At 44.8% G+C, this 19,573-nt stretch overlaps 1 protein-coding gene across 1 annotated transcript in view; it reads left to right on the top strand.

Annotated features, from left to right (window-relative positions):
- The first annotated feature begins 763 nt into the window (after positions 1–763).
- MAP3K9 (mitogen-activated protein kinase kinase kinase 9) overlaps positions 764–19,573 on the top strand; it is a 72,467-nt gene continuing 53,657 nt past the window's right edge. Inside the window, exons 1-2 of the mRNA XM_063090571.1 lie at positions 764–1,163; positions 7,835–8,248. Of these exons, the coding sequence (XP_062946641.1) occupies positions 764–1,163; positions 7,835–8,248 (814 nt within the window). The remainder of the gene's footprint in view (positions 1,164–7,834; positions 8,249–19,573) is intronic.

Raw genomic sequence — 19,573 nt, 5'->3', positions numbered from 1 at the left:
CCACGGCAGACAAAGGGAGCGGCCTCCTCTCCGGCCTTCTTAGTCTTAACCTCTTAGGATCCACCCTCGCCTCCTCGTGCACCCAATGGGGCCGGAGCCTCCTCCTGCCGGGAGCTGTTGAACTCTCCCGGGAAATGGACAGGTGCCGGGGACCAATGGCTGGAGCCGCGGCGGGCCAATGACAGAGAGAAATGGGTTCACCCGGGGGTTTGAGAACCAGACATCCCGCCAAGAGGGCGGGGACGCGAGGCGGGGCGCCGACGGCGCAGGGGGTGGGCAGGAACCTGCGCACGGGCCGGCCGCGGCCAATGGCAGGCGGGCTGGCGCGGGGGGCGGGCCTCGGGCCGGCGGGGCCGGGGCGGGGCCGGGGCGGGGCGGGTCGCGTCAGGTGGTCCCGGGCGTGCGGACGGCGCGGGGGGCGGGGCGCGGGGGGAGAGGGGAGCTGTGGGCGGCGGCGGGCAGCGGCCGCGCGAGCAGGTACGGGCGGCGGAGGTGGCGAGGCCGGCCCCGGGGGGCGAGCGGGCAGGCGCGGCCCGCGGCCCGCCGCGCCCCTCTGCTGCGGTGAGCGCTCGTGCCAAGCGCACTCGTCGCCCCGCCGCGCCAGCCCCGGCGAGCCGGCTCTCCCCGGCCCGCCAGCCCGGGCCCTACCTGCGGCCGCCGTCGGGGGCGGGGGTCCCCCCAGCTCTGCGGAGCCGCATGAACAATAGGCGGCGGCAGCTCCTGCGGGCGGCGGCAGCCCCGCACCCTATGGATCGGCCGCTCCATGGAGCCCTCCAGAGCGCTTCTCGGCTGCCTGGCGAGCGCCGCCGCTGCAGCCCCGCCGGGGGAGGATGGAGCGGGGGCCGGGGCCGAAGAGGAGGAGGAGGAAGAGGAGGAGGCGGCGGCGGCCCCCGGGGAGCTGGGCTCCCACGCCCCGCTGCCTTACTGGACGGCCGTGTTCGAGTACGAAGCGGCGGGCGAGGACGAGCTGACCCTGCGGCTGGGCGACGTGGTGGAGGTGCTGTCCAAGGACTCGCAGGTGTCCGGCGACGAGGGCTGGTGGACCGGGCAGCTGAACCAGCGGGTGGGCATCTTCCCCAGCAACTACGTGACCCCGCGCAGCGCCTTCTCCAGCCGCTGCCAGCCGGGCGGCGAGGACCCCAGTTGCTACCCGCCCATTCAGTGTAAGGCGAAGGCGGGGCCCGGGAGCCGGGCGCGGAGGGGGAGTGATGGAGGCCGGGGGGGGGGGGGGGGGTCGGGGAGGGACGGGAGCCCTCCGCGAGGGTCAGGTTAGAGGGGGTAGGGCTGGGGTGGGGAAGGACGGACCTGGGTGGGTGGGTGCGCGCGCTCTCGGGCTGCAGGGGCTTTCCTTGGTGTGGTTGGATAACTAGAGACGCCGCAGGCCCTGCCTGGAGCCTCAGGCGGTTGGGCTGCTTAACCTTCAGGTGACTACCTCAGCAGCAGCTTCTGATTTCCACATCCTGAAGCCCCAGCATGAGAATCTCCCCATTTCCCACTCCGCCCCCGCCCGCCCCCAGTCTGGAAGGATTCCAGGCAAGCTGGTGGTTACTGTCATAACCTTAGTCCCCAAATGAGGAACCGTCTACCTCCTGTCCCCGCCCCTTGAAGACATTTGCTTTGAAAGAAATGGGGGTGTCTCCCTAGGGCTGGACTGGCTCACAAGTCCCGGAAGCGTGTGTTAACTCAAGGCTGAAGTGCCTTTGAGATGTGGTGTTGATTTCTTGGATTTCAGAAATTGTACCTTTAGGAGTCTCACTGTATAATGTGCTAAGAAGGGTGTGTATGTGGGATGGGGGACAAGTGATGGGTGGAGAGATGATTAGAGAGGGAAAAGTATGTCGTTCCCCCATGAGAGATCAGGAGTACAAGGTACAGTGGCTAAATCCCAGTCTCTTAACAGCCAGGCTGTTCAGACAATACATTTTCTCCTTTCTTCTCACCCTAGATCCTTGCCTATATTTGGAACTGGCCAAATCTCAGGGGGACCAGGCCCGGGGGTCCCTCCCAGGGCCTTTCTCCCAGTGACCTGGTTTTCATCAATTTCTCAGGAGCCCCTGTTCCACACCCTATAATGAAGCGTCCATTGTTTTTTCAAAGAAGTTAAATTGCCATTAGAATTCCTTAGTCAATTATACTAGGTTGAAGAAAGAAGTAAATATGTGTCTCCTAGTGCAGTTTACACTATTTTCTATTTGAAAGTTTCTGTAACTTTTTTCCCTGTTAAAAAGGTATTGTCGATATGTATTGATTACTGTTTATTCCTTATTTTGTATACTTTGTATCTTAGCTGATTCAGAAAAATCATCACTAAGGGTCAATTTTAAATATAATAGTTTTAAAATTTCATTTGCAACAGTTATCTTTCTGGCCCTGTAACTTATTTTCACCTGAGCAATTGTGTTACTTTATTTTAAGGTGTTTTTTAAATACCAGCATTTAATATTGAAATCATAACCTCTTTCCTTGTTTTTCTGCTTTTTCCCCCCATTGGTATTTTGACTGTCAGACTGATGTTCAAATCTTTAGTTCCCTTTCTTTCTCTCTCTCTCATTCTATTTAAAATTTCATATTTCTACATTTTAATCTTTATGATACCTGGAGGTGGCAAATAACTCTAAATTGTTTCCAGGTGCTCTGTCATTTTGGTGCTGGTACTGGTAAGATGAAGCCTAAGATAGTGTTTTGAAGTAGTGAAAATGAATTTGGTCATTTATTGGAAGACATATGAATAGCCTAGCATGTTAGAAAACTGTAGTTTTAAATGTAAGTCAGAGTTTGAGGTTTTCTGTGAGTGATGTTTTGTGATTTTATTTTTAGGAACAGCTAATGTCAGAGTAGAAGAGCCATGTGAGGCTCATGAGCAGGAGCTCAGTTTCTTTTTTCTTTTTTTAATGGTTTTGGTTTTATTTTATTTTTTAGTGGCTGGATGATACGGGGATCTGGACTCTTAACCTTGGTATTATTACAAGGCTGTGCTCTAACCAACAAGGGACTGAGTTTTTAAAAAATATCCTGTGCTCCTGGCTGTCAGAGCCAGCAGGCGTAAATGTGACTCAGGCTGAAAGAACCTATCCACTGAGAGCAAGACATGTCTGCAATGTGCTACGGTGGAAGCTCCTTCTCTATTAGGTGGCTAGGACTTAATCTTTATTGTAACAGAAGTTACCTTGGATAGAGTAGATTTCTAAATCTCAAACCCAGATGATGAGAAAGTACAGGAAGTGCCTTATGCTTATTGAAAGATTGACTCAAAGAACATGACACTTGAAAGTCCTGGTAAATTCTTTGATTTGACTTCATCAGGAGTTCTGATCTTGACTGGAGTAGATTCTTGATAATTCAAAAAATTTAATTCCTGTCAAAAACTAATTATTGAGTACCTAGTGAATGACAGACACTGTGTCAAGTACCAGAGATAAAGAAATGATAAAATAATTGGAGCCAGCCCTTGGCTCACTTGGGAGAGTATGGTGCTGACAACACCAGGTCAAGGGTTGAGATCCCCTTACTGATCATCTTTAAAAAAAAAAAAAAAAAAGATGATAAAATAAGGAAGTGCTTGTAAGTCAAATGAGGGAGACTGGCGATATGCATATAAAATTTCATACTGGCCAATTAGCTCAGTTGGTTAGAGCACAGCCTTATAACTAACGCCAAGGTCATAGGTTCAGATCCCTGTACTGGCCAGCTGCAAAGAAAAACAAACAAACGAAAAATTCAGTGCAGTGCTTTGATAAAGATGACCACAGGCAGTTGCTGACAGGTGCATGTCTGATCTTTGTGCTCTGGGCACCAGTTCAGTTAGTGTCACTCAGACAGTAAAGGTGATTGACAAACCTTGTCTCCCAAGACTTGAAATAAAATTGATCCACTGACAACTCTTCCTTGGAGTTACCCTTTTGAACTTCCCCTCTGGGGCATGTATTGTGACATTATGTTCTAGATCATGAATAGAAGGTTCTAAGTCAAGCAATAATGTTCAGTTTTAGTTTTATATTATTGCTTTCAAAGTGAAAAACTTGTTTCTAACTTTATCAAAACAGAAGGAGGAGAAATTACTAGATCTTGTGACAAAGAAAAACATATAATAGTGATATTATGAAGCATCTTATATTTATATAGTGCTTTTATTCCCTCCAATGTAGGTATTGGAGTTTAGCTGTCCATGGAGGACAAATATAAATAACCCAGGAGCTTGCCTGTCTTATTTATTTTAGTAAAAGAAGAAAAATATACCGTTCCACATTTCTCATCTTGGAAGATATCCTAAGTATTAAAGAAAAGTTTCTCTTACCAAAAAATTGTGCCTTTTTTTAAACAGGGCGTACACTAAAGTTTTTAATTTACACTACTTTTTTCCTACAGCCACTAGAAATATAAGAATGTGTGAATATTTACCTATGTACTTAAGATTTTTAAATGAGTTAGGTATGTATCAGTAACTTGCCCAGAACCCATCAAAAAGTGCCTATACATTCACTTTCCAAGCACACAATCGAGAGAGAATCTTGACTTCAAAAATGAAAGAAATAAGGTTTTGTTTCTGATATTCCTGGAAATATTTTTCCACAGAAACTAAAAAATGTGCTGAATGCAACTTGACATGATTCTTACTTAATACCGGGTCTTGACTGTGTGTAGAAGGGAAGGGAAGGAGAGCCCACATAGTCTCTGCAACCAAAAGTCTACTTCCTTAGTCTCTATCCAAAGAGACTTCATGGCAGGGAAGGAAAAAGTAAATCTGCCTCCACCTTCCTCGTGGGTTCTGTCTTTTATCTGTCTGAAAGTTCCATACTTTTCTTGAAGGCTGGTCATAATATTTCCTTAACTAAATAGCAAAAAACTGAGATTTTATGTTCTACCAAAAGAGATGTTATTGCTTTCCCTTCCCCACCGAGATTTTCTGTCTTCTGTGAGATGCCATCAGAGGAGCTGTCCTTTCAGCACCCTAGTTCTGAATCACATCTTTTAAACCCTCACACATTTAAATAAATGTTTAACGCCAACTGTGTTCACAACCATGCCTCAGACCAGAGGAAAGAAGGGAGAGTCTTAGAGAAAGAAAATACAACAGTTAATTCCATTAAGGAGAATTCAAATACTGAGTTGAGGAAATAAGATAAATACAAATTCGTTAAATAGGCACCTATTTTTCATCAGTGTAAAAAGCTGTTAGAAAAAAGTGAATGTTTCTTTCCTCCATGACCAAGAGACTCTTAACATAACTTACATATTTCTCCAAGAGGTTTTCTAATTTTTCTTTAACATAGGCATATTTTTCTCATTCATATAGATGACATCAGGCAAAAAGAACTAATCAGTCAGGATTCATTTGAGGACTCAGAAACACTCAAGCTATTTTAAGCAAGAGAAGGATTTAGCACAGAAAATTAGATGCTTACAGGATTGTTGGAAGGGCTGGGAGAAGAGGCTCTCAGTTGGACCTGAAAATAATTCCCAGAACATTGCAGAAGTGGCCCACCAGGGGAACTGCTACTTCTCTAATAGGAAAGGTACAGAATCAGGGGCTGCCATTGAAGCTGTTGACTTCAAGAACACCTTGATGTGTCTTCAGCCAAGAGTAGGCAACTGCTTGTCCATGAAATATTCCTCTCTACATCCACAGAGCTATTGATTGGACACTGACATGCTGTTGCAGAAAAACCCCACTTCTCCACAGCTGTGCTTGCCAGGAGAAGCAGCAAGAAGATGGTCATTATCTCATTTCTGCCTTGCAAATCTTGTGCATCTGATTCGTAGAACCTAATTTGCATCCAGAGCTCTAGCTGAAAGGGAGTCTTGGAAATGTAGTTTTAGCTGTCTGACCTTTGTAGTACTGAAAGACATGCTAGAAGGATTTTGGAATGGATGCTAATTGCTCATCTGCAATATCTGCCACACCTTTATTCTTTAGGAAGACCACCAGATGAGGCAACAACCTTTTGAGCAATTGGAACTTTTGGGGTCAAGATGGGCTGTACTTTTCATATACCTAAAGACAGTCCATCTAACTTTTCCTAAGAGTTTTCTTTGTGCAGACTGCCAGTTGCATTACAAAATACATATGAATATTAGCCCCAGATAGGATACAAGTGCTATAATTAAGCAAGAACAGATTTTTTTTTAGCATCACCGGTATCTGAATGGAGAACAAGAGTGTCGTGGGGCTGGCTAGGTAAGGAAGGAACAGCATGCAGTGGGCAGTTCCTCTTTTGGTCTTGCCCAAAGTTCACAAATATATCTTTATTTTCTTAGTTTTTAGTAAAGTGGTGTTATTCTGTGTTTGTTTCAGAAGGCCCAATTCAATTTTTTTTTTCTTTTTGCAGATCTGAATTTGGTTTATTTCCTTCTGAGGTAGTTTTTTTTCATTTTATTCCAACAATATATTGGTCACCTACTAAGTGTTTGGCATGGCGAGTACAGTGGTGAGTAAGGCAGACAGAATCTCTGCCTTTGTAGATCTCATAGCTTAGCAGGTGACAGGCACTGAACAAGTAATTAAGTAATTGTAACCTTGATGAGTCTTGCAAAATGGAGACTGCTACAGAAGAGTTTGATAGGGTCCTGACCTCATTTAGAGACGTTCTTCTGTGAAATTGGTATTTAAATACAGACCTGAGGGATCATGTGAATCAGCCAGGTAAGGACAAAAGAGATTGAAAAGGTAGAGAACAGGGTTTCGTGCAAGAAACATACAATAGCACTTTGCTCATTTGGCACTTAACACCATATCTAGCCCAACATTTACATTCACTGGTAGCTATTATTGTCTATCCATGGATGCCTTTCCAAACAGAGCTAAAGATATAATGAAGTACCTTAGATTCAAACTCTGGATTCAGGAAGGAGAGTGAGTGGTTGGCTGTGATATGGGAACCACTGGGGGTTGAACTGGGACACAAGTGACTGCTGGAGTAAGATGTCTCCTAGAGGCTCCTTTCCCAAATATCTCACTCACCAGATCTTGGTAGAACTGAGTTCTGAAAGTCCCCCAAGGTGACCCACACTCCCCATATTCAGTACTGCTGAGTGCAGAACTCGTGCTGCAGTGGCCTCCAACATGGTTTCTTTTGCTGCAGGCTTTCTGTCCTCCAGGTTATATTCTGCATGACCGCCAGAGTTGGTTTCCTTTCTAAGTCACAGGTCTAACAACACTCCCCTTCTAAAAGATAGATGACTCCTGTTGTTTGCAGTGTGAAGTTCAAGTCCCTCAGAATGGCTTTAAATTTTTTCACAACATGGTTACCCCCAACAAAGCACTGAGCCTCATCTCCTATCCTAATGCATGTAATCCAGCCACTCTGGACTCCCTGCAATTCCTGATATACTTACCGTATACTCTCATGCCCCATGTTCTTGCTCACGTCCTTCCCTCTGCTCTGTTGTCCTTCTCCACCCTGATTTCCTTCATTGCTTGATGAGATCCTTCCTACCCGTTCTTTAGGGCCCATTTCAAATATTGCCTTCCCAGAGAATCCTTCCCCCACTCACCCTCTTAACTCTGTCATGCTGTGGGAGTCAAGGATGTTTCCCGTCCTCTGGTCATACTTCTACAGAAGCTCTTCTTGCACTACAGTTTGGCCGTTCTGCATCTTGCCTTGGTACTGGGTTGTGTGTTTATCACCACCAAACACACAATAAAGCTGAGTAAGTCTCAAAAAAAAGGATCTCCCCCAATGTTAGTTAAAATAGTCTTGGTACAAGATTCTTCATGATTTTCCAACTGGGATTTATATTTCATAGATATGCATAAACACCCATTCAGGTAAATGGATGGTTAAATGGTGTTTAGGGGATGTTTTTTGACTTGCTTCTTTTTTCTTCTCTTTCTCAGTGTTAGAAATTGATTTTACGGAGCTAACGCTGGAGGAGATTATTGGCATCGGGGGCTTTGGGAAGGTCTATCGTGCTTTCTGGATAGGGGATGAGGTTGCTGTGAAAGCAGCTCGCCATGACCCCGATGAGGACATCAGCCAGACCATAGAGAATGTTCGCCAAGAGGCCAAGCTCTTCGCCATGCTGAAGCACCCCAACATCATTGCCCTGAGGGGTGTGTGTCTGAAGGAACCCAACCTCTGCTTGGTCATGGAGTTTGCCCGTGGAGGGCCTTTGAATAGAGTGTTATCTGGGAAAAGGATTCCCCCAGACATCCTGGTGAACTGGGCTGTGCAGATTGCCAGAGGGATGAACTACTTACACGATGAGGCAATTGTCCCCATCATCCACCGCGACCTTAAGTCCAGCAACAGTGAGTATGCAGGGTGGAGCTGCAGGGCTTAAGAGCAGTTTCAGACTCAGTCCATGGCTTCAGCTGGAGTGGATTCCTAGTGGAACCTGAGCGGGCAGTGAAACTCATGGCTTAAAAAACATTCCATCCTTGAGTTGAGTGCCAGAAAAAATTGGTTCAGGAAGAGAGGAATGAGGCACCTGAGGGGTTTGGGATAATTCTGAGCTCATATTAGCAGGCAAGGTTGGCAGGCAAGGATGCGCTGTGCAAAAAATCATACAGGTTTGTTTTGCCACTTGAGGAAAGTGTGTAAGTAATCACAAAAGGGATTTCTTTCTTTGTGGAATAACAGGTAAAGGAAACCTATACCACCTTTTGAATTTCTACCTAAGCATCTCAACCTGGGGTACCCACAAGAGAAGGGACTATAACAAGAGAAGGCATGTTGTTTAAACTATGAGCTAATTCAGATGGCAATGTCAGTTTGGAGAGCACAACCTGTCTGGAAGTATTATAGGCCTCCTGGTAGCCCAGAGGTATTATTAATTAATTGCCATAACTGCCTAGTGTTTAATAGCAGGGAACTGTTTATTAAACATGCAAAATCCATAAACTGGATTGTTAAAGCAAGTGTTAGATATAATTAAATGGTGAGTTGGGAGAAACTTCAGTCTTTCATATTGGCTGGATCAGCAAGAGTATGCTTCTTTTGTGTTATAATTTGTGTTCTCTCTCACCTAAACTGAGTGGTAGAGAGGATGCAATTGCTCCGTGGTATATGCTTAAAATTGCTTTGAGCATCCTGTCCCAAAGAGGAGGGCATTTGAGTAGAAGGACTTTGGGGGTGGCACGAACTCCAGGGACTTCATTCTCTCTGCATTCTTTAGCTTTGAGCCTGGAAATCCTTCAGACTTGTTTTGTTCTGAGCTGTTTGAGATGTGGCTTATTTTCCTGTTGATGCTATCATGAACCTGTTTACTTTATAAAATACGTTTTAAAATTATGTAAGAAGTAAGTGTTTATAGAAAAATTAGAAAGCGCAGATTAAAAAAAAAAGAGAAAGGTAACCCATAATGTTTTAGAGAGAACAACTATTATGTTTAGCATATTCTCCCAGACGTTTTTAAAGCATGTATATTTTATATATATATATACAAATATACTTTCCAATTTACTTCAAAATAGTCTTTATTACCTTTATCTCTTTTATCTGCACCCCCTCACCTTCCAATAATAGAAAAATTCATCCTTGCAAGAATATGGAATATTAGATAAGTATTTTAGATGTGATACATGTGAAGGACTTAAGTTACATAAAATAAAATGTGGTTTCTCTTCTCCCTTAGTCATTTTCCTATCTATCATACGATTATTCTAATTTCTTCTCCAAAATTCTATTCTTTAAATGAATTAAATAATTTAAAACTTTTGGTGACCTCTTTTTGAACCTAGAGATTTCTACCTAGAGATTGCTTCAGATGATGGGGTAAGAAGGAGCAGGTGTGTTGGTAGAAAATGTGATATAGAAGCTGAATTTTCTTCTTTCTACTTTCTTATATCCTTATCATGCTGGGAGAACTGAGGAAAATGCTATAATGTTACATAATTGAGCCCATTTACAAAGTTGAGCTAGGATAATAGAATTGTAAGAGTTAGTCATTTCCTTGATGAAGTTTGAAATTTGAATGTAATTTCAAGCTATACATACAAGCTTTTACCTTTTCTGAGATTTGTGTTTGGGAGTGAAGGCACCGCTGCCTTGCCAAAGTTCTGCTGTTTGCAGGAGAGGGTGAGAGACCTGTCATTCTGTTATGCAGGAGCAAAGCTCTGGCCCTTTCTTTGTCCGTATATGGGTTTTAGGATTGCCAAGGGGGAGCCTTCAGGTGTAGTGGTTGTGGCAGGAGTTAGACTTATACATAAGTAGTATTTTAAAGGAAATTGTCAAGACTATTGATGCCCAGAAATGCACATGGTCCATTGGACTGCATGGTTGGTGCTGATGGTGATGCCGGCTGTAAACCTCACATGTGAGTTAGAGTAGCTCCTTGTCTTTTGTCTGTGGGTGGATATGTGCCTGGGATTATTTATATCCAGTATGAGCTTTGGTGACACCATCATTCTTATTATATTGCAGTGTGTGCACAACTTGAAAATCATTTTAGAAGTGTTAAGCCACTTCTTTGCCTATTGCTTCCAGTTTTGGAGTCGTAGCTTCTTTGTGTTTTGCAGACTTGGGAACACTGAACTGTTTCCCTTGCTTTTTATTAGGGGTTCCTGATAATTTAATTTTGGTCACTGTCATGTGAGGGCAGAATACTAGGAATTATGTGTTGGTTGACTTTGAACCAATAGTGAAAAGATTATGTGAACACGGGGGCCGTCTTTGTGAAAGAGAAAGTAGTTGGTGATAAATACTTAGCTGTTATAAAGCCTCAGCAAAAAGTGATTTATTAAAATGTTTTATTATCCTGGTCACCTAGTTAAAAAAGTAATTTGCTGTTTACTGGCAGTGAAACATGTTCGGCATATTATATTCTATGTTAATATATGAGAATAATCTGCATTAAGTTTAGGTTTGACTGCACATAACCTAAAAAACAAAACAAAAGAACAATGGCTAAGCAAATACATTTATTTATCTTTGAACAGAAGTCTGGAGGATTTTAGGGCAGCTCACAGTGCTTTCAGGGACCCAGGCTCCTATGTTTTAGTGCATCATCCCAGTACATGGCTTGCATTTTCACTATTGCTTTATGGTCCCCAATGGCTGCTGGAATCCAGGTTATTTGGTCCAAGTCACAGTCCTGAAGAAGGAGAAAATGCAGAAACCCAGAAAAAAGTGCCCCTTGTGCTGAGTCTGCTCCCGTTAATTTCCCAGAAGTCCAGGACATCTACTTGCATTAATTGGCTAGAACGTAGTCACATAGCCATGGCTAGCTGCGGAGGAGCTGGGAAGTGGAGGCTTTTACTCTGGGTGGCATTGAGCCCAGCTAATAATCAGGGTCTGTTACCAAGGAAGAGCATGGTTGGCGGGGAAGCAGCTCACAGTCTTACCATGGAACCTTAATGCAGTATGTGCGTTGGAAAGGACTGTTGCTGCAGGTATTTAGCATCACACAACCAAACAAGTTTAGCCAGGTCCTGGGACGTGTGGCTTAGACCCCTGGTTTAACGAATGGCTTATGCTACCTTACCACATTGCATCATTAACTTAAGCATCACATCTTAAAACTACTTGTGAAAAGCCTCTGGCTATAAAAATGGATTTATGTGTCTTTGTCCTGTCAAATTGGGGAAAACCAGTTACTTGACTGTTAGCAAAGGTATTGGTGAAAGAAAGATGGTCTTTTAGTGGAAAGGTTGTCTATTTGGGGGTAGGTAGATGGATTTCAGGAGTTTGTGTAGTAGGTAGCTTGGCATGAAGGCGTTTGGCTGAGTAGCAGTTTAACAGTGGCTGTAAAAGTTAAATTAGTAAAAATGAGAAAGTATGAAAAAGCTTTGGAAGATGAAAAGACTTACCTAAAGCAAAGGTAGTAGTTATTACTTTTATTTATCATTAAATAATTTATTTCCTTCTCTTAGAAAACATGTTTAAAAAGAGAGGTTAAAACAGTATGTTTTTCCAATTTTTCTATGCATTTATACATATTTGTTTTTACCCCCAGATAGTATCCTAATAAACATATTGCTTGTAGCATGCTTTTCTCCCCCTAGCTTGCCAGTGTATTTTCAGCTTGTGTTCCTAATCACTATGCTATTGCCTGCACACTCCTGTTAGGCAGCTGGGGTATTTCACTGTGTTTTTTGTGTGGGCCTATAGTGCATTAATTTTATTTTAAAAACTTATTTTTATTTATTTTTTGGTTTTGGCAGCTGGCCAGTATAGGGATCCAAACCTATGACCGGGAGTGCTTTATTTTTACTTTTATTTATTTATTTGTTTGTTTGTTTGTTTATATTGAATCATAATTGATTAAACATATTTTTGGGATTCAATGTTGACATGTTGATCAAATCAATATTAATAGTATGTATCTTGTTACAAACTGTACTTATTCTTTATGCCCCTTGCCCAATCTCTCCCTATCCCCCTCTCCCTCCCCGCTCCCACCACTGATAACCCTAGATTTCTTCTCTCCCTCTGAAAGAGTAATGGTTACTCTCTTGATTTGTTGCCTAGATGATCTGTCCAGTGCTGAGAAGTGTGTTCAGATCTCCCAATATTATCATAGAGCAGATGCTTCTTCTGTCACTCTGGAATGGGCTTTGTGGAAAGAGACAGCCTCTTCTTTTCTTTGGTCTCTGCTGGTGACTCTCCTTGTGTCAATGCACTCCAGTGACTGGTGGACTATCTGCGTGCTGGTTGTGATGTCTAGCTGCTTTCACAGCAGCCGTGGTTACTGTGGTGGCTGCTGTGGGCCACCCACATGGATGTGATGTTTTTGGTATGCCCCTTGGCACTGGCGGTGTGCCTGGTTGTGGTGATGTGGGGGGTGCTCCGGTCCTGGATCCATGCCCTGGGCCCCCAGATCACCAGGCAGGGCCCCAAGGCACTTTAGTTTTATATAATGGGTAATAATGTTGTTCTGCTTATAGGACCATAGCATACACATTTCGTTAATATTTGGCTTATCTCCTGCCTATGCCGTCCTTAGGTTTCAAGCACTCATTCTTGATTTTATAGCCAAAAGAGCAGAGATGAGTGGTGAACTGAATTTGGTTTGGAAATGGCCACGCCTACCTTCCTCTTTTCAGATGTCCTACCATATCTCTTTCTTCTTCCTCTAGAGGCACTTTCCTCTTGAGTCAAGCTGGTCCCACCTATACCTGTGAAATACTTCCTGGACTTCCAAGCCACTAGGCTTACATTATACTCACCCTGGCCATGGGAATGACTTTGCTTGCAGAGGTACCCTCACCTGCTCTCTCTGCATATCTAAACCCTAACCAGTTTTCTGTGCTCAACTCAAACCTGGCTGCTGCTCCTTTGATAGCCCATCGCATATCCTCACTGTAGTCAGTGCTAAGTAGTCATTTGCTAAACGTGTATTCCCTGATAGCACATAGAAGAATATTAGCATGACCAGAGATTAGAGTCACTAGTCCAGTGGTTGCAGGCTCAAATGCCTTCTAGCCAGGATAAGTACATGTGTGCAGCAGCTTATGTGGGGCTGTAGGCTTTGGTGGGAATGATGTTGGAGCATACGCTACACCCAATGGCACTCACAGGCCACTGAAAAACAAAACCAAACACTGTGCTGGCCTGCAGGCCACGCTGCCAAGTTGCATCTCCTGGCTTCTTCTTTTTGTTGCCTTTGATTTCAGGAGTACCCCTTATGTCTCCAAATAGATTTTGTGTCTTTAGCTCCCAGCACAGTTCCAGGTGCATAGTAGGACCCCCAATATATGTATATGTGGAATGAATGAATGAATGAATGAATAAACGAATACATGAGCGAATGGCGTATCACTTGAACTGGTTTACTTACAGGATCTCAAAATGTAAACACTCCCTTTCTCTTATCCAAGAATGTCATTCACAACTCTCTTGCGTGGAATTTTCTTTTTATCCTCATTATACACCCCAGGCCCTTGAGCCTTCCTAATTGTCTGAGTCCATCAACATGTTTTGGATGCCCGAGTATGGCACTGTAACAGTGCATTCGTTACCAACTTTGAATGCCTCTGCTCTTTTCTCTGTCCCTTCCCGAATGCCAGTCCTCGCTAACTCTCACTGGCCAGCATCCCCACCATAGCCAGTGGCCAGCTTCCAGGAGGAGCTGCTGGAGCAGGCCACCACACTGTACTGCGCGCATCTGTGACAGTCTGTTCTGTCCACCTCTGCGCTCCTTTTGTCCTTGGGAGTTGCCCATCATGCTCTTCATAGTGCCCATTCCCATGGTGTTGAGTTGTTTGAGCAACTGGAGGCCTGTGTAGCATCCCCCCTCCCAATTCTGTGTCCATATGTGCTTCGTGCCCATCTCCAACCTTCCCTTGGAGTTCACAGGGTCAGGAAGCTGAAGCCCTGTTTTCTTGCAGTAGTCAATGAGGGCAGCAGAGCTTCCGTCTTCCTCTAGGCCCCAGGCTACCCGGCTGTAACATTCTAAGCCCTGGAATGGACACTGGCCAGAGCTCCTGACTGGGTTTTCTGTGTAGGACTTCTCATGGCTGAGAGTTTGCTGGCCGCCTGGCTTGTGGTACCCCATGACCTGCTGGATTCCACTCTCTAGCATCCTTGTTCCTGCACACATGGTAGAGCACATTCCTGCCTCATGGATGAAGCAGCTGAGGCATGGGCACCCTGGCCAGAGACAATGTGACATTGTGTTTGCCTAGAAAAGGATAAGGAGTAACCATAAAAGCAGTTTTTTCTGTAGGCTACTAAAACAAGAAGCCATAAAACATTCCTAGGGTGGATCTGGGAGGCAGCGAACTGTCAGCTGGAGAACCTGGTCCTTTTCAAGAGGTAAAGCATGACTTTTTGTATGCCACATGAACGCATCCCCAAATGGGATGCTTCTAGTGGTACCTGGCTGGGGTATTTCTGAATCTTTCTCTTCATTATTCTTCTCACTGGGGTTCTTTGCTATAAGTTCCTTATTATAGAGAATTGGAGGATGATGGATGTGTTTTGAGGATTTTCCCTGATAAAGTGTACATGTGCTCAAAGAATTGGATTTATTCTTTGGCTGCAGGAGGCTATTCTGAAGGTTAGCTAGCAGCCACCAGACGTGTCCCAGAGCATCGTATTTAGTTGATGGGTAGCATTTTCCATGAATACCGAGACATGCTCTGCAAGCCGAGATAAATACATAAAGCTGAAATGAAGCAAACCACCAGCCAGGTGAGCATGACTCAGCAGAAGGAACAGCGCAGCCAGGGTCCGACTTGCAAGTGCTGTTGCATCCCTCAGTTCTTTCACTTGGCCTGGGAACCTTCCTTTTCCCTTTCCCCCTGGCCCTTGTGGCCATCTCCTGCACAAAGATTCCTGTCTTTTATGAGTCAGTCTGAGTGCTTCGGGTTAGGAGTACAACAGTAAGCAAAAACAGACAGCCCTGCCCTCAAGGAGCTCCCAGTGGGGTCAGGGAGAAAGACCTCAATCAAAACAAAGACACACAAATGTGAAGTCAAGGCTGTGGTGAGCGCATGAAGGGGAGATGTTGGTGCTGCGAGAATGAGTAGTAAAGCACTGGAGAAGGATTTCCTGAGGAAGTTTTGTTTCAGATGTGGTCTGGAGGAGGAAGAGGGGTTGACAAGACTCGGGGGCAAGGAAGTTCCAGGCAGAGAGACCAGTGGCTCCAGTGCCAAGTGACCCACAAGAGCCTGGTCTCCCAGAGGCAAATGGCGTCCTTGACATTCCCTTTGGATTCTTTTGCCCAGTCCTTTCCTATGTTTGGTGGCACTGAGTCTTGCCTTCCTTTCCTTCCTATTTGGTCACTTTGGGGGCTTCTCGGCTGCTTACTCAGTGGGGCCGGACGTAGCTCAGGACCCTGGGCAGCATTTAGGCATTTATAAAGCTTGTGTTGGAGTTGGAGCTGAAGATTGTGTTGTGTGAAGGATCTTGGTGGGGATTTCTGGACTGTGATTGAGCTCTTTGTTGGGGAGAACAGCCTCGGTGAAGGGTCCAGTTCAGGGCAAGAAGGGCTTTGAAAGGTGTGTTGGCTCTGATTTCCAAATGAATAGTCTCTTCCCTTTTGCCTCTGTTTCCTCTGATTTGAGCCACTGTTGCCTTGAAAGTTAAATAAATTATGAAGTCTTCCCTTCCCCACATCCTTCCCCAAGCAAACGTGGTAACATCGAACTAGTGACGATGTTTTGTAGGTAGGCTGTGGCACTGTCATTGCTCAGGGTCAAGATTTGTGCTTCAGGATCTCTTAGGAGACAAGACAAGAGCCTGCCTGTCTCTCCTTTCCTCCACAACTCTTGGAAAATTTTCCATTCCTTAACCTGGTACTTCACCTTGTTCCTGTGCGGTAGCTCAGGGTCACTTGTGGATAGGACACAAAGCAGTGATGTCATTGGTCTGGTTGAGTCAAGAGAAAAACGTAGCTTCTTCCCCAGGTCTGGGGAGCCCTGCTCTTAACTTGTGGAGTCTCCTTTGACACCCCGTCAGCCTCTCGTTGAACCATTCTTTGTTCCTCTTATAACCTAGGGATTGTTAACACAGGACCTGTGAACCCCCTGGAATCTATGCAAAATGTGTGTAGGGTCATTTTGTGGGGAGAGGGGCATAGCTTTTATCAACCCAAGAGTCAGAGAAGGTTACAAATCAGCACCGTTACGGAGAACTTAAATTGGGCATCTGCGTAAGAGGAGGACTGCTGCAGTGGAGGGAACAAGGGCCTGAGTGCTGTCCTTGACATTGACTGGCTGGGTGGCCTTGGGCACATCTTGTGATCTCTCTGTGATCTCTCTGGCCCTCAAATTCTTCATCTATAAAATGAGAGGTTTGGACGAGATGGTCTCTGAGGCCCCTCCCAGGACTTGCAGCATGACTGTGTGTTTGGGAGCAGGTAATGACTACACGGTTTGTCTGCCTCTGTGTGCCAAGCTGCAGTGTGTTCAGGGTCCCCCCTTGCAGGGCCTTCTTCCCCCCCTTGCAGGGGCCAGATCTACTGAAAGGGAATCTTTGCCAGGTGCTCTAGTGGAGAAAACAGTTGCTGGAAGCCCACTGGTGCTGCCCTACCCCCATTGCTGCCCAGGGCATGATAGATGGCCTTGCTGAGAGAAGATGCTTCAGTCACATGAATCATGACAGGGATTCACAGTAAACCAAGGACAACCTTTATCCTGGAAGCAGGACACAGTTAGTCAAATGCCACTTTTGTCCTTGCCTCAGAGCAAGGGGCATCCTTGTGTCAGAGCTTTGCTACTGCTTTAGCTTACACTTGTTTCCTGCCCATTTTTCCGAATTGATCTAGGGCTTTTTCAGACAGTGTTCAAGACCACTTAGGTGGTTTAATTGTGTGCCTCTATGTCCCCACTCACCAAATAGAATCACAGGAAGACCATGTGCCTTGTCCACTACACTATAAGAATGAGACATAGAAATTAGACATATTAAAAGCTATTTCATGTCCCTTTCCCTCCTAACTTCCCCAGGGTTTTTGCTCCCTGTAGGAAACTTAGAGATTTTGATCTGAGAAGAAAGCATTTTCCCCTTATACTCAGTTTTGGGAACCACTGTGGTCTAATGGAAGGAAAACTGGCTTGGGAGTAGACAGACTTGGATTCAAGCTACTTCTTCAACACCTGACGCTGGGCACGTGGTTAGGCTCTTGGAGCTCCAGGAATCTCACCTGTAAAATGTGGACAGTACAGAAGAGCAGTGTTTTAAGGAGGCAGGGAATAATATGTGCCGAGTATCACACAGGTACCACATGCAGTAAATGGTGCTATGCTTTTCTCTCTCTTTCCAAGGAGGAGGAGAAACTTCTGTCCATTCTTTCTATTCCTTGCTATTTTAGGTGTATGGTTGGATTCCCCTTTTTAAAGTGGTATGAGGGTTTTTAGGCAGCCCTGAGCAGCTTTCTCCTAAGCCATCCAGGCATAGTTTTACCCCTCTTGCTGAAACAGGCAAATTTATTTCAGCTGAAGCCGCTGAACAGGCTTGATCCCTACAAGCCCCTTCTAACTGTGCGAAGGCTTCTTATGGAAAGCCTTGTGCCGTGCATTCCCTGTGGACCCAGCCTCAACTCGAAATGCTCTGTCTACTGAAAAATGCTGTTTGACCTGTCTGTTATGGCTTTTGGCCTGATTGAATGGGACAGCTGGCCAATTTTATGGCTCTGCTGGATGCTCAGTTGATAATTAAAATGCTTTTGCCCAGGAGGAAGGCAATATATTTCTCTTTCCCTTCTCTGCTGCATCAGTCTGCTGCTGAGGTCAATGGGACACCTTTTTTGGTATACTCTCCTGCCTTCCCTACCTCAGCTTAGCATTCTTGTTGCACAGCCTCTTCTAAGTCTCTGGAATACTCCAGGTGGGCTGAAGAGATCTTATTTTGGGTTTTGTGGTCTTATTTTGGAAGGTGAATGGAGTGTGTTTGACCCTTTTCCATCTCTGTGTAACAGCTTTATATACTATAGAAACTCCTCAAATATGGTTGTGCCCAGTACTTAGGAGGTCCTCAAGAAATGTTTGTGATTTCAAACACACCATGTCTTTTCCCATGTATACCCCCTCCCCACCATGGAAACTCCAAGCAACACCAAACCTCTTCTCCTTTAGAGCCCACATTTAGGATACGAACCCCCTTTTCTATTGGTGATAAGCCCACATGAACTCTGGGTGAGGCTAGGTTTGTCTTGCCTGGTTCTTTTACTTAATGCTGGGGACCTTGAGCATGTGATATATTCTCTGTGCCTTAGTTTTTGCAAATGTAAAATGGAAATGATTATAATTCCACTGATCCCATCTTACAGGGTAGAAATGACAATTAAATAAAATAATCTAGTCTGGACAGTTAGCTCAGTTGGTTAGAGGACAGTGTTACAACCTCAAGGTCAAGGGTTCAGATCCCCTTTTGGTACTGGCCAGCCACCAAAAATAAATAAATAAATAAATAAATAATGTAAGTGAAGCTCTTAGCAGTGCCTCGCACAGAGTAAGTGCTTGTATATTGACCATTATTATTGTAATTCTGCTGCTATGCTTATTTCCTCAGTATTTAGATCATAATTTGTGCTTGTACTTTTGGGTGGTATACTTTTTTTTTTTTTTTTTTTTGTCCTTTTCGTGACCGGCACTCAGCCAGTGAGTGCACCGGCCAGTCCTATATAGGATCCGAACCCGCGGCGGGAGCGTCGCAGCGCTCCCAGCGCCGCACTCTACCAAGTGCGCCACGGGCTCGGCCCTTGGGTGGTATACTTTGTCTTGAACTTCTATTTTCAATGTTTTAGTCAGTGAAATTGCACTATAGATTTTTAGATTTGAAATGTAGTAGGTACACATGGGTAAAAATAGCACAAAATTGAAACACTATGAAATGTCAGTCTCCTTCCCACCTGAATTCCCAAGTTTACTTCTTAGAAGCAAATGCAATTAAGGGTTTTTTGTTTTGCTTTTTTTGTCTCCTTTGATCATTTCTTTCTAAAAAACCATAGGAATCCCAGTGGGATTCTCAGCAGCAGAGGTGTTACTGTTCTTCTTCCTTTCATCTTACCTTGCTCCCTACATCCCTCTCTCCCTCGGTCATGCATAATACAGGGCTTTCTGTATAGCATTCCAGGTGTTTGGTGGCAGTTCCAATGTTGCTAAGAAATCTTGCCGTTTTTGTCCCTAGTCCTTTCTGGATGGACTCAAACTCCTTTACTGAGTGAGCTGCATTTGCTCTCAAGTCCTTGC

The sequence above is a fragment of the Cynocephalus volans genome, chromosome 3, assembly GCF_027409185.1.
Source record: "Cynocephalus volans isolate mCynVol1 chromosome 3, mCynVol1.pri, whole genome shotgun sequence".
Taxonomy (NCBI): domain Eukaryota; kingdom Metazoa; phylum Chordata; class Mammalia; order Dermoptera; family Cynocephalidae; genus Cynocephalus; species Cynocephalus volans.
This window is presented reverse-complemented; position numbering and strand designations above follow the sequence as displayed.